General features: G+C 41.8%; 2 protein-coding genes across 2 annotated transcripts; both read right to left on the bottom strand.

Moving 5' to 3' along the window:
• Positions 1-85: 85 nt before the first annotated feature.
• LOC101767129 (probable trehalose-phosphate phosphatase 10) lies at positions 86-2525 on the bottom strand. The gene is made up of 11 exons (XM_004957651.3): positions 2504-2525; positions 2072-2381; positions 1841-1981; positions 1672-1743; positions 1445-1573; positions 1266-1320; positions 1084-1187; positions 915-992; positions 694-834; positions 522-614; positions 86-369 (listed from the first exon to the last, which is right to left on the bottom strand). The coding sequence occupies exons 2-11, from the start codon at positions 2273-2275 to the stop codon at positions 313-315; spliced, it is 1074 nt and encodes a 357-aa protein (XP_004957708.1). The 5' UTR covers positions 2276-2381; positions 2504-2525; the 3' UTR covers positions 86-312.
• Positions 2526-7349: 4824 nt separating this feature from the next.
• On the bottom strand, positions 7350-11666 carry LOC101766719 (spindle and kinetochore-associated protein 1 homolog). The gene is made up of 10 exons (XM_004957650.2): positions 11485-11666; positions 11271-11395; positions 10722-10837; positions 10554-10647; positions 10385-10446; positions 10183-10288; positions 10065-10094; positions 9870-9983; positions 8347-8426; positions 7350-7883 (listed from the first exon to the last, which is right to left on the bottom strand). Exons 1-9 carry the CDS (start codon positions 11588-11590, stop codon positions 8349-8351), a joined length of 831 nt encoding a protein of 276 aa, XP_004957707.1. The 5' UTR covers positions 11591-11666; the 3' UTR covers positions 7350-7883; positions 8347-8348.
• Positions 11667-13835: the final 2169 nt, after the last annotated feature.

The raw sequence follows: 13835 nt of genomic DNA, 5'->3' as shown, positions 1-13835 counted from the left end.
GTTGCAATTTGCTAGGGGTTGCTCTGTGAAGAAATTCAACAAACTTTTGAACCACCTATTATAACTAAGAAACGCCTCCAAGCATAATGTTGCACTAATTGGTGAGGCTTATTGTTCATAACATTGACTGGTGCAGAATGCTTTGCATTGTTTTACATGAAGACGGACATTTTTAGCAAATCTACTGCAGACTAAAATAAAGAGATTGGCTACAGGGTGTACAATAAACATTATACGCAATTCAGCTCCCTAATCCTTTTGGTCAGAAATTAGCCCTAATACCATCGACAGATGTTATCAACTAGTTTATTGTTATTCTAATGCTTCTTCCTCCTTCCATTTCACCAATCTCTTCAGGAAGTCCATCACCTGCAATTGGAATAACACATAGTTGAGTATATGAATGCAAATCAATTTTTTTTTCTGAAAACTAATGCATCATGTAACAGTTTGATATATAAAAACAATCTAGTTGTGTAATTTGATGTGCAGCAAATGGTAGCGCAAAATAATCAATTTACCTCAGATGGATCCACAAGAGAATAAACAGCATGAGATTCCTTGGGTACAGATGACACCAAAATTCCGAAACCCCGTTTATCTTCTCGTAGAACCTGCAGATTAAAAACATAAAATGAATTATGTACATGAAAGAAAGACAAGGTCGTTCTGTATCAAAACCATGTTATGCACCTTAAATGCGTCCTCATCAGTACGGTCATCTCCGATGTAGATGGGGAGCACATTGCCAGAATCAGCTAGCCCTAGGGAGTCCAACAAGAACTCCACAGCCTTCCCCTTGTTCCAGTCTATCACCGGACGAACTTCTAAAACCTGCATTGCAGCAATAAGATTCATATGCTGATCACCTTTCAAGAGTCGTCGTGCTAGTGGTTTCCATTTACAGCTTATACCTTCCGTCCATGACTCAGACGGAGGCGAGGATAGGCTTTCAGGATGTCGTCTGTGCACCGTGCGACGAGTGGCCAATCCTGAAGGTCAAATGAATTTGAAGCAGAACTGTCAGCAACAGCAAATGGTTCTTTTCTCCCAAAATCATCTCTGAGAAAAGTGGGAGCCCACCTTCTCGTTGACGTTGCGGTAGTGTACTGACACGCAGAACTTGTTGTTTTCAACTTTTGCACCATCGATTCCCCTGATCTTCTCAACGAGCAATCTAAAAACCTGCATCAGACGGCGCTGCATTGGATATCTTGATCACATCATATGGAATTGTAAGCATGCAAATTTTATACCTCGTCGATCATTATTCATTGGTATGAATTCACTAGCAGCCTGGAAGATCTTGACCTCCTTGTCCTACAAAAAGTAGCAAGAAAACAAAATCCTCCAAGTTGAAGAAACATCCATTGTTCTCTGCACTACGCATCGTAAACACTGACAAAATTCTGTCTCATTTGGGTTGGTAAAGGCATTTGCGCACCTGTTTCATGCTGGAGTTCGTGCAGCTTCTATTACCAGTGACAGAACCAGTTTCCCCCACTGGACCCATGATATCCATTCCATGGCTACCAGCGTAGTACAGCTCGGCTAATTTAACAAAATCAAACACCTAAATAGATTCAAATGAATTAAGTTAAAGTGCATGAATGGATATTTAGAAATAAACTACTATAATTCACTGGAAAGGACAACCAACAATTTGTTCACCTTATCACAAGACCTTCCACTGATAATCGCAGTGGGAAGATGCAACGCAGCATTCCTCACCACCTCGCGCATCTGTGTATATGGTATTTAATTTTACAGATGTTTCGCTCAGCAAAACTCGGCAAAGAGAAGGGAACTCTTTCATAGATTGATATTGGAATGGCATTACCTGATCAGACATGATGGCATTGTCTGGCTCATCGACGATTGGTGAGAGGGTTCCATCATAATCCAAGAACAACACTGTCTTCTTGCCTTTGCCATAGGCAGCAATTTTTTCAAATGCGTTCAGTGCTGAAGGATACTTCTTCTGCAAATGACAAGGAATTCACAAATAGAACCAGCTCCTACAATATCAACACTACTGCAACAAGTTCAGAGAGAAGGGAAAAAAACTCACAGTCCAAGCTCGGTAGATCGGATCAAAAGCACTGGGATTACCGATGTTCACACGGATAGCAGTAGGCGAGGATATCTTCATGTCATTCAACCAGCCATTAGCATGTAGTGGCATCGTTTTTAGAGGAAAAGCATGCTCTTTCATCTCCTCTGCTGATGGAGGAACATCATTTGCACAGGTGCTACCATTAGCATAGGAACCCATGCTGGTTTTTCTCTACCAAACCGTCGAATAGTCGAAGGCCTTGTTCTTGTTCGCAGCACGTTCAGTCAGACTCTCCCTTCTATAAAGAAACACCTGTCTTCAGTGTCTTCATGCCATTGCAGCCCATTTCCAATGAAATCAAAGCCCCAGAGCAATCAGATACATCTGGTCCCTGTTTAGACAAATGCAAAAGCCAAAAGGTAAAGGAAACGATGTTCATATACGTACTTCAAGAAGCCCCTGAATCTCGAGATCACCAACACCAGGCAAAAGTAAAGGCAGCAATGTTTATATATACTCTACATAGGCATGGAAAAGTGTTAATGGCTTGCAGAGGAATCTGATGCAACAAGCAACATGTAGGTTTGGAAGTCAAGACAAGCTTACGCTAGCAATCAGGGATTACGAAATGGGTGGCTTCAGGTCAACAACAATCAATGGGACAAAGTCTTACAACAAACAACAGAATCTTCCGTACACACACATCAAGGCAGCAACATATATATGTAACTCAAATAATCATAGTCAATTAGGATTCAAAGACAGCATGGTTGGCTGCATACCAATATTCTGTGGGCGCCCATGAAGACTATACTGATTTGCAGTAATATACTAAATATTATGTAAAAGAATCGAGCAAGCAACAACAATGACTAAATAGGTTTAGACACACCAGGGCAGATCAATGGCAGAATCAATGAGGCAATGGGATTGTGTGATCATGTTTGTCCAAGACTATGCAGTCAGCACTGACATCTGCAGTAACTTTGGCAATCGGTATGCTCTGATGAAATTCTAATCACACAAGGCAACCATTTCTCCAATTTTGAGACATAGAATCAAAGTTGTCCTCGAATGTTGTTGTAGAATCATACAAGTTAAGAGTATCTTGTTGGTTAGTTAGCTTTGGTTATTTGCAACTCCCTACGGTTTCCTTTCTATAATGGTCAAATCACATTCTCGGACTGTCTCAAAGAGGAAAATGAGGCACATAACTCCAACAAAAGAAACGAATTAAGATTCTATCTACCTTGATCGCTCGGCAAAACAAGTTGGAAGAAAAGGCATAAAAATTCAGGAACGTGGACGTATGTCGACATCGAATTTATGTCAAGGTTTGAAACTTCAGGTGAATTAAACAATCTCAATTGGGAGGTCGTTTTCACTCAAGAACCTAACAGACTAGTAGTACAACAATGGAGTGCACTTCTGGTTACCAATGAAAGAAGCATTTTAATGCATGAGGCAAAACTCAAAGGACTTGTAGCAGAGAAATGGGGTGCACTTGCAAGCAACAAAAATAAATTGCAGCTTGGTCAAGGCATGACACAAGCGTAGCTTGTTAAACTACAAGATGGCGTGAGGGCATGAAAATAATGTGTCATTTATCACAACATTTGAAACTAGATGCACCAAGAAAATAGTAGCAAGTCAAAGACTCAAAAAAAAATTGGCAGGGTAAAAGTCCACCTGATTGAGTCTATACTACGTGCACAGTGGACCAGTTCTACGAGCTCTACGTTCTCTGTTCTCTGAGGTACCAAAAGTTCAAAATTCGACAGGACGATTAAGAGGGTTTACCAAGGTAACACAATATACAAAGGCAAGAGGAAAACCTGAAACAACGAAACTTAATCTAAGCTAATGTTGAATGACTCATGCGGTATGCATAAAAAGTCTGTATTTATATCTTACTATTATTAATTAAAGGAGCCTCCACATTAATTCTCATGAGACACGCTAGAAGAAAAAAAAGATAAATCCTAGAAATTCTCATAAAAATTAGAAATATCACATTAATTCTCATGAGACATGCTAGAAGAAAAAAAAGATAAATCCTAGAAATTCTCATAAAAATTAGAAATATCTAGCCATCAATCGGGTAGGGTAGAGTAACCATCATAATCATTGGATCTATTATGTTTTCTAATTCTAGAAAATGTAAAACCTCTAAATCTACACCTAAATTACCCATTCCTGCCATTATGAAAAATAACAAATTGCTACGTGCTAAATTTGGTCTTGTCCTTTTCTTGTGTTTCATTGAAAATTTATGGAGGCAAGATAAATAATAAGAAATCAAACAGAAAAGAGCCATGCATTTGTGTGCATTTGCTCCAAGGTAAATATGTATAGATGACCATATCCATGCAAATTGTGAAATATTTTGAGCTAAAATTTCACAATATCCGGCATATATTAACTGATTCATGTCAACTGATGATCCTACACATTTTGTTAGAACTAAAATGAGCTTATAAGCGCGTCGATGCCTTCATATGGGACAATAACAGTACCAATTTTATGTATGCATTTTGTTGTAACATATGCCCAATACAATCATATTTTGTAGGTTTAAACCAAATAAAGTTGATTTGGGACATGAAGAATATTTCTTTTGCATGCATCAAATTAAATCCCTCATGTGCAAATATCTAACAATTACGAATTACATTTTTCATCAAAGAGGATTCTCACCTGATTTGGAGAGGGCAGAGCGAATTGTAGCAATCGAGAGATAGAGATCACACAACAGAGAGAAAGCTTTGCATGTAATGACTAACCAAAGAGAAAAAAGAGGAACAGGGAGATAGGAGGTGACCATATATAGACATGGAGAGGCCAGAAAGAATAATGTAAAAAAAATTAGCAGGTTTTTGTGTCCATTGATTTTTTCCTTTATTTTCTTTCTTTTTAAGGGGATGGGGCCCTTAGTGGCTTCTAATAAAAATCAATGATAAGACTGTTTAACTTAAGAAAAATATTATCCGTTTACAATTGTGGAAGAGAATATTAACGTTACTTGTAGAATTGTTAATTGATTTTATTTTTTACTCCCTCCGGTCATGAGTAAATGATGTTCATTATGGCAAAATATAATTAAGTGCAGAACAATGTAATTTTCTAAAGTGTAAACTAATTTTGATTGGAGGAAGTAGTTGTTTTCCCTGCTTTTATACTTTTAGATCACCAAGCTGGCCCGGAAGCTAGAATAGACCAACGTAAAATTAAGAGTGCAATGATACACTTAACAGTCTTATACGTCACCTCATGCAATATCACATAAGATGTTTTTTTAGAATGTGGAGGAGAGGCTGGTGACAGGAATAGATCATTGTTTGAGAAGAAACAACCTCATAAGCTAATTTTAGGACTATAAGACCACTCTCTATCCATCGTACAAATTGCCATTGTCATGCAACTCATAACATTTTTTCCCATACACCTAAATTAAGAGATTACAGGTACTACAATACAACCCAGATTACCAACGTTCACACGGATAGCAGCATGTGGTTAGTTCATGTCATTCAGCCACCCGTCAGCTTGTGATGGCATCATCACTTCATCAGTTTTAGCGAGGCGAAGCCGCTTCTTTCAGCACCTCCAATGCAGTGGCGAAAGATTATCAGGATAGGAGCCCAGGCTGATGTTCCACTTTATTTCAAGCTGTCAAAGTTGTGAGTTTGCGACCGAAATAGCGAAGGCGTTGCTCCCAGAGGCCAGAGCCCTTAGCGCTTCCAGCTGTCTCTAAATTGTACTCCCTCCATCCTAAATTATAAGTCATTCCAAGAATCTTGGAGAGTCAAAATATCTCAAGTTTGACCAAATTTATATGATAATATAATAACATTTATGATGTCAACTAAGTATCATTAGATTCTTCATCAATTATATTTTCATAGTATACCTATTTGATGTCATAAATCTTTATAATTTTCTCTGTAATTTGTTCAAGCTTGAGATGCTTTGACTCTCCAAGATTCTTGGAATGACTTATAATTTGGAATGGAGGGAGTAGAAGGCAATTCAATCTTCAAGGCGTTCCTGCCATCACAGTGAAAGACGCAGACCGTTTCCCAGTGAAAACTAGGCACCAGAATTATCAGATAGTACATCATCTGCTCTCTGCTCAGAAAGATTCAGGAGGAGAATCTGTCGAAGACAAAGCTCGCTCACTAAACTTGGCACTTTGTGATCAGTTTTATTATCACCATTTTGCTCCCTGCAATTTTTGGTTTTCGCAAATCTCAGCTTCCCTATCTGCTCTTTAATGTCCGCGGCTAAAAGGCTAGTCACACAACGCAGACGGAAAATGTTTAAGAACGACACCCGTCTCTGCTAATTCGAACAATTCCAATCTTTCATCCACGCTTTCACTTGCCTCACTTATATGCGAATGGAAAATAGGATGGGTCTATACAACAGAATTCACGTTTAGGCTACCATGCACAAAACCAACTGACTTTATGTCTTGCTCTAGCTGAGCCAAAGTTTGTCTATTCAACTACGTGTAGTCTGACTCCATGGACAATGTAGAGTTGTAGACACACCGGCCCCCTCTTCTCTTCTGTATTGTCACTTCTCTGACTGGAACACAGGACATCATTAGCCAGCTAATCACTCACTTCACATGTTTTGGATCGCAGATAGCACACTTAAAAAGTCTACACGAATGTGCATTTTGAGAACTTGGATGACACCGAGACAAGTCCAACTGTCCAAGAACTAATGTGTATACTCCTTATATGATCTTTTCAAACCCGATTGATAGCTGCAGTGAATTTGATTCAGATTTGGTTTATTGAGTTCAAACTTGTGCCGAACGATTAAGATCCTGTCCAAAAGAACATTGCCCCCACAACAAACGTATTTGGATGAGATTTATTTGGATCAAAATCCAGGAATCTACATACATGGAAAAGAGCGAACAAAAAATACAAAAGAGACAACAGAGAAAACCTGGTTTACTACAGTTTGTCTCTCAATTTTCATTCTCTCGCTTTGAATGCAGAGCTACAGTTTGCTGGTCAGAAGCTTAGCTTGAAAGCCAAAACACAGCTGAAGTGGTCTTGTCTGCCAAATGAGCACATGAAAAATCAACAACAAAAAGGCCATTTCCGCTCGCTTCCACCACTTCTTTTCTAGCAGCCATGCAATGAGTTTCTGCTGCCTCTATAAACCTTGGACAGCACTCGGTTCTCGCTTCCAAGCAAAGATAACAAGAACTGTATAAGTTGCCCAGGCAATCAAGCACCTGATGCCCTGCCATCAGCAGCACCTCGGTACACAATTGATGAAAAATCACATCCATCCAGTTAAGTTATGTCTGCACACGTGTACTCTCCTAACCAGCAGCTCCAAAAAGAGGAAAAATGAAAGACAAAATTACAGCTTGCTCTCATATTTTTTTTCGACGCGAGGCTCAGCCCCATTCCCATTTCATTTGAAACGGAAATACAGAGGTTCGGTACAGAAAAGATGCCTAACAGAAGAAGAAAGCAGCCTACTAGAAAGCGGCCTAGGATTCCTAGACTCAACAGGAGTTTTCACCCTCCCCTACTTGCGACATCTAAAGTTTACCACGCTATCAAACTTCTTATATTACAATCTAGATAGTTTTTGGAGACTCCAGCACATGAAGATGATCCATCTTTCCAGGTTCGTCTTCAGCTTCACGTCGCATCCTCCTCCCGATCTTCCTGGATGGGTGGCAACAGAGCTGGCGGAGGCGGCCTTGCTTGTTGAGCCAGTACTTTGTGAGCGCAGGACAGCAGCACCTTGACACCATCGAGCAGCTTCTCTTGCAGATCCGTCTTGTACAGGCCTGCCCAATAGGTCATGAAAGAACAAGCATGAAAAATAATCTCCACAGGGTTTTTGATGATTTTTTTTGTCGAAGCAGGCTCTATTTCTACATTTCTACCCTGCCCAGCAAATTGCTGAGAAGCCAAAAGTGTACACTAGATCCCCCTGGGGTAGCCATTTTCTTATCCAACCTTTGTATTGATGTACATCACACGGGATGTTGTTGGCTCCTAAGCATTGGCCAACTAGAGTCTCTATTGCACAGATAAGCTTGCAATTGAACATATACATGGCATGGGAGTTTTGGACAATGTAAGCACAGTACAAATGAAAGCACGCGGCCAAGCAGATCGCTAATGAAAGCACAGCAATCTCTGAATCATCCAGGAAGCACATCTGAGATTTGCAATATCACAGCAAGGAGGCTACCGGACATTGACAGATTGCAGGATGTGCAGCAAGTTTGATCAAATGAGATATACCTTCAGGCCTGTTTTGACAGTATAAAGACCCGATGGTGCCCAATCCTTGTTTCATGGATGCGTCCAAGATGGCGAAGGACCTGGAGGACAGTAGCAGATGAATGTAACAGAGCAACTTAAATTGCTAACAAAATGAGCAGGTGACAACCAGGAAATATAATTGCAGCCTATATTTTAAAAATATTTATATCTCTTTAGCTACCAAACTTTATCAACAATACTGCAAGATCAATGCTCTTACAAGTGCACATTATGACCTACTGTTCTGAAGGGTAGTGGACTGTAATGCAGGGTTCACATATTTTGTAGCATCAGGTTACATGAAAAGTGATTCAACTGTGTATGAAGCCAGAAGAAATTTGCAATTGTGTATTTTTTTCATCTAAGGGGATATCCCTTGGTGTATGCTCTTCGCGGATGATGTAGTGCTAGTTGATGAAAGTCGAGCAGGAGTAAATAGGAAACTGGAGTTGTGGTGGGAGACCATGAGTCAAAAAGTTTTAGACTCAGCAGAACTAAAACTGAATATATAAGATGTGACTTTGACACTACTACACATGAGGAGGGAGATGTCAGTTTGGAAGGTCAAGTAGTGCCCAGGAAGGATACATTTCGATATTTGGGATCAATGCTAAAAGCATTAGGGGATGTTGATGAGGATGTTAGCCATAGAATCAAAGCGGGGTGGATGAAGTGGCGCCAAGCATCAGGAATTTTATATGACAAGAGGGTACCATTGAAGTTAAAAGGCAAGTTTTATAGGACGGCGATTAGACCTGCAATGTTGTATGGTGCAGAATGTTGGCCTACAAAAGGACGACATGTCTAGCAGATAAGTGTTGCGGAAATGCGTATGTTGTGTTGGATTTGTGGTCATACAAGAAGAGATCAAGTCCGGAATGAGGATATACGTGATAGGTTAGGGGTAGCACCAATTGAAGAAAAGCTTATCCAACACCGGCTGAGATGGTTTGGACATGTCCAACGGAGGCCTCCGAAGGCACCGGTGTGTAATGGAACCCTAAGGCGTGACAGTAATGTGAAGAGAGGCAGAGGAGGACCGAAATTGACATGGGAAGAGGCAATAAAAGGATATTTGAAGGGATGGAATATACCCAAAGATTTAGCCCTAGATAGGAGTGCTTGGAAAACAGCTATTCATGTGCCCTAACCCTGATTTGTAGCTCTTGTTGGGTTTCAACTCTAGCCTACCCCAACTTGCTTGGGACTGAAAGGCTATGTTGTTGTTGTTGTTGTTCATCTAATGCTTAATGTAAAAGTATAGTATCTTATGTATCTTATCTTATTTACTGATGGTTCAAGTTTGACAGTCCACATATAGATTATTTTGGTTATACATTCAAAACGGTGCAAACATTATATTTCAGAAATAACAGATTGCATGAAGGCCAAACATTACATCATTAATCATCTTCAGTGATGTAAATGATAAAGAAAAAATATCATTTGGCTACATGCTCTATGTATTGTCACAGTAAGTAGCTAAAGTTGTATACACTCACTGTAAGAATAGCTTTTCCCGTGTTATCAAGTTTTAGACCAGGTCCTTTGATGTCGACCTCCAGGAAGAAAGGCTTCCCTTTCACTGCCTCAGTTGCTGCAATGTCCCTTAGTTCCTGAATAGAACATCCAAATGAATGAATTTTTGAATAAAATGAGGAAAGGAATCTGGTTGATGGCATCTAGATTGGGCTTACCAAAGCTTTATCCCACATATCTTCAGACAACTGCAAGAACACTGACAGCATGGTCAACAGCCCGTCATACAAAAAAAATACATATCACTGCCAAAAGGTGGAATGAAATAAAACAAACCTTTTTCTTAGGGCATGTAACAAGGTGAGCATTGGCATCTGCATATGAGGCCACTTCATTAATTGCGATATTAACCTTCTCCAAAGTCAGTCTTCCCCTCATGTACCTGCAATGACAACGATCACATATTTCATATTCAGTCGTAATAACAGATGGCCGAATTTGATCGGAAAAAGGAAAAGGTTGCAGACTGAGAACTAACGATGACAACGAAGCAAGCTCTTCAGTTGAGATGTACCAGCGCGGTGCAGGTGCTCTTCCTTTCTTCTCAGCAATCAAAGAAAGCAAAAGTTCAGCAAACAGCTAAAACTTTCATGAAGAAGAAAAGCAGCTAGAATCCCTGAATAGCGCACGAGATTAAGTAGCTTTACCTTGGGAGCAGCAACTGGCTCCTCCTTAATCTTCAACTCACATTCATTATATTGAGAAACAGATGAGCTGAAATTAAAGCACTCTGGGAGCATCCTGAAACATAAGCAGCATGTTATTACGGCCAAATGAAGGCTGAAACAAAAGATACAACCATATTCAGCAGATACCTTGATGAGCTCTGTTCCAGATGAGTAGCCAAGACCTCCCCATGCATCCCAGAAGGTAGGTTGGCAAGCATGTGCTGAAGCTTCTCTTCCTGCTTCAAGGACCGCTCGATAAGCTTCTGCATGTGGATTCAATGAAGTCGACAGTGAGAAAACAACCATCTATCACCAAGACACCAACATATAACGAAATTCGTTTTAGAATGTTAGGAGCAAGCATAAAACGTCTCGATTTTCCCAATAGGCCAATTCCTGCAACAATTTCTCCAAGCACAAAAACTGCTGCTAATCAAGATCCCGTTTCCTCATTTACAGACACGAACCTGAGCTTTGAACCTATCATCCATCCAGAAACAGTAAAAGGCTAAGAAATCCCCATTTGAAGCCTAAACTCAACACCACCATTTCTACACAGTTTGGAAATGGCATATTTATCCCGTCCCTTCTGGTTTCTGTTAAAGCAACCGGCGGATCAGCATCCGGAGGCACATGGAGACTCAAAGAAGCACCATCCCCGGCATTCCCGCGGTGAATCGAGCGACGAAGCCGTACCTTTGCCTTAGGGATGGCGTCAAGCTCCTCCTGGAGGCGGCGGCGGATGTCCTGCACCTGCGACTCCATCGCCGTCACCGACGCGTTGACGGAGGCGAGGTCCGGCAGCGCCGTCGCCGGGAACACTGCGAAGGGAGTGGGGGATGGGGGCCGGGTCAGTACTTAGCACCCACCTAGGGTTTACGGAGCGGGGATTCGGCGAGGAGAGGCGTACTGCTGCGGGCGAGGACGAGGTCCTGAAGCTCCATGACGCGGGACTTGAAGGCGGCGGCCACGGCGTCCAGAGGCGAGGCCGCGGGGCTCCCGTCGCCGGCTTCCATGGCAAGGATGGGAGGCGGCGCCGACGGCGGGGAGAAGCGGTTTGGGGGCTTTGGGCGGGAACTGAAGGCGAGGCCGGATTGCTGCTGGAAATTGAAAATTGGGTGAATATAATGGGGTGTTTTGTTACCCGCGCATCCCAATTTTACAAGTTTGAACACAAAGGAGGTGTTTGGATACGATGCGCTAAGATCACATTGGATATTCGGATGCTAATTAGAAGGACTAAACATGAGCTAATTACAAAACTAATTGCACAGATGGAGTCCATGATTTGACTATGTGGTGGTACAGTAACCATTTGCTAATAATGGATTAATTAGCCTTAATAGATTCGTCTCGCGAATTAGACTCCATCTGTGCAATTAGTTTTGTAATTAGACTATATTTAATACTCCTAATTAGTATCCAAACATCCAATGTGATAGGTGCTAAAATTTAGCACGGTATTCCCAAACACCCCTAAACTAAACCCCTAAGCTAAAGAAAGGTCTATCCGGAACTCAAAGCTCGGGGGAAAAAACGCGCAGGCTTGTTAAAACGATGTAGCATTTCAAGTTGTTGGGATGAAAACGCAAGAATACCGTAGTGATTAAAATAAAAACTTTCCAAGGAATTGCAACTCGTGTTAGAACTTCTTTAGATGGAACAAGCTATTCCATTAAGGTCCCGTTTGGATCTTTAGAATTGAATTCCATTCTAATAATCACAATTTAGACGCAAATTAATTAAGCTACTATAATTATATGTGGAATATATTTGTATATTATTGTTAGTGATATGGAAGAGATATTTATGTGCTGCACTTCTGCTATAGGAAAGCGAGTCCAAGAGCATGCTATAAGAATTGAATTTCATTCTAATAATCATAATCTATTGAATTAATTTTTATCTCCCACCCTATGAATTTAAGATAGGCTTATATCTAAATTTTGGAAAGTTGTGAATTGCCACATTCTAATATAAATTAGCCTACTCCATTAAGTAGATTTCAATTCCTTCAAGATGATAAAGGGATCCAAACGGGACCTAAGAAAAATCATAGGAATTTGACTAGCTTTTTTTTTGCCTTTGCCTTTGTACCTTTTGAATGTTTAGTGCAGATTGTGTTTGCACAAAAGTTGTAGCCAACCATAGAGGAAAAAAAGTACTTAATCTTTTTTTAAGACCTCCATTTGATTCGAACCGATTTCAAAGAACCAATAAGAGAGAACTGATTTCAAAGAACGGACACCTTGTTTGTTTCCACCCTCCTAAAATTTTAGCTCCTAAAAAGTGACTAAAAATCCAAACACTCCTCCTAAAAAGTGACTTTGAGGCTCAAAACTTTTAGTTCCCTCACCCCCTCATAAAACCTCCTAAAACCAATGTTGGACTCCCACTACCCCTCCTTTTATTGCCTCTTACCCCGCACCCTCCCCAACCCCGCCACCGCTCCCTCCCTCCTTCACGCCGGCGCCCGCGGCCTCTCACCATCGGCCGTGCCATCCCCTGCCAGATCAGCCACCCCCACTCTCTTGCGTCGCCGCACGGGCCGATCGGGCGCTCCCCCGCTGGATCCCCGCCGCCACCGAATCCAGGCGAGGGAGGACCGGGAGGGGGGCGGCGGTGCCGCGGAAGAAGAGGAGGGGAGGGGGCGTCGGCCGGGAAAGAAGAGGAGAGGAGGGGCGCGACGGCCTTGATTGGAGGGTAGGGGGCGGCGCCGGGGAAGAAGAGGAGGGGAGGGAGCGGCGTTCGAGGGAAGGAGAGAGTGGAGGGGCGCCGGCGGGAGGAGGGAAGGGGGCGGTGCCAGCGGGAGGAGGGCGTCAGCCGCCGCTGGCGGGGGCAGCAGAGGGCTCAGGCGGGTGTGTGCAGGGAAGCGGGAGGAGGGGAGGGGGCGGGCAGAGAAGGACAAGGGCATAGGGGGAGGGCAGTATGGTCATTTTGTCACAATATTTATTAATTTTAATCAGTTTTAGGAGGTGGAACTAAACATGCTTTAGACTATGGACTAAAAACTGACTAAAACTTTTTAGGAGCTAAAATTTTAGGAGGTGGGAGACGAGGCCAGAGTTTTGCACGTGCTGAATTTTAGGCTATTCAATCTGATGGGTGTAGCCTTTGCTGTATCTGCCCACATCATCAGCCCTGTTAATGATGGGTGTGGCTTTGTTGCCTGCTCATGATGACAAGCTGGATTGTTACCAAGAAAATTATTTCTACTTCTGTCACGTCTCCATCGCAAGGTGACGGATATCATCCCATGGT

The sequence above is a fragment of the Setaria italica genome, chromosome II, assembly GCF_000263155.2.
Source record: "Setaria italica strain Yugu1 chromosome II, Setaria_italica_v2.0, whole genome shotgun sequence".
Lineage (NCBI taxonomy): Eukaryota > Viridiplantae > Streptophyta > Magnoliopsida > Poales > Poaceae > Setaria > Setaria italica.
Note: the sequence above shows the minus strand (reverse complement) of the source record. Positions and strands in the feature narration are given on the sequence as shown.

Bases quoted from the DNA above. Each gene is read 5' to 3' on its own strand.
- LOC101767129 (XM_004957651.3), bottom strand. From the start codon at position 2,275: ATGGGTTCCTATGCTAATGGTAGCACCTGTGCAAATGATGTTCCTCCA. The intron at 1,744-1,840 runs GTAATGCCATTC...CCATATACACAG, and splicing joins ATGCCATCATGTCTGATCAG to ATGCGCGAGGTGGTGAGGAA. The intron at 1,574-1,671 runs GTGAACAAATTG...GAATCTATTTAG, and splicing joins GTGGAAGGTCTTGTGATAAG to GTGTTTGATTTTGTTAAATT.
- LOC101766719 (XM_004957650.2), bottom strand. From the start codon at position 11,590: ATGGAAGCCGGCGACGGGAGCCCCGCGGCCTCGCCTCTGGACGCCGTG. The intron at 10,648-10,721 runs GTATCTGCTGAA...CTTATGTTTCAG, and splicing joins CTGGAACAGAGCTCATCAAG to GATGCTCCCAGAGTGCTTTA. The intron at 10,095-10,182 runs GTTTGTTTTATT...GTGTTCTTGCAG, and splicing joins TTACATGCCCTAAGAAAAAG to TTGTCTGAAGATATGTGGGA.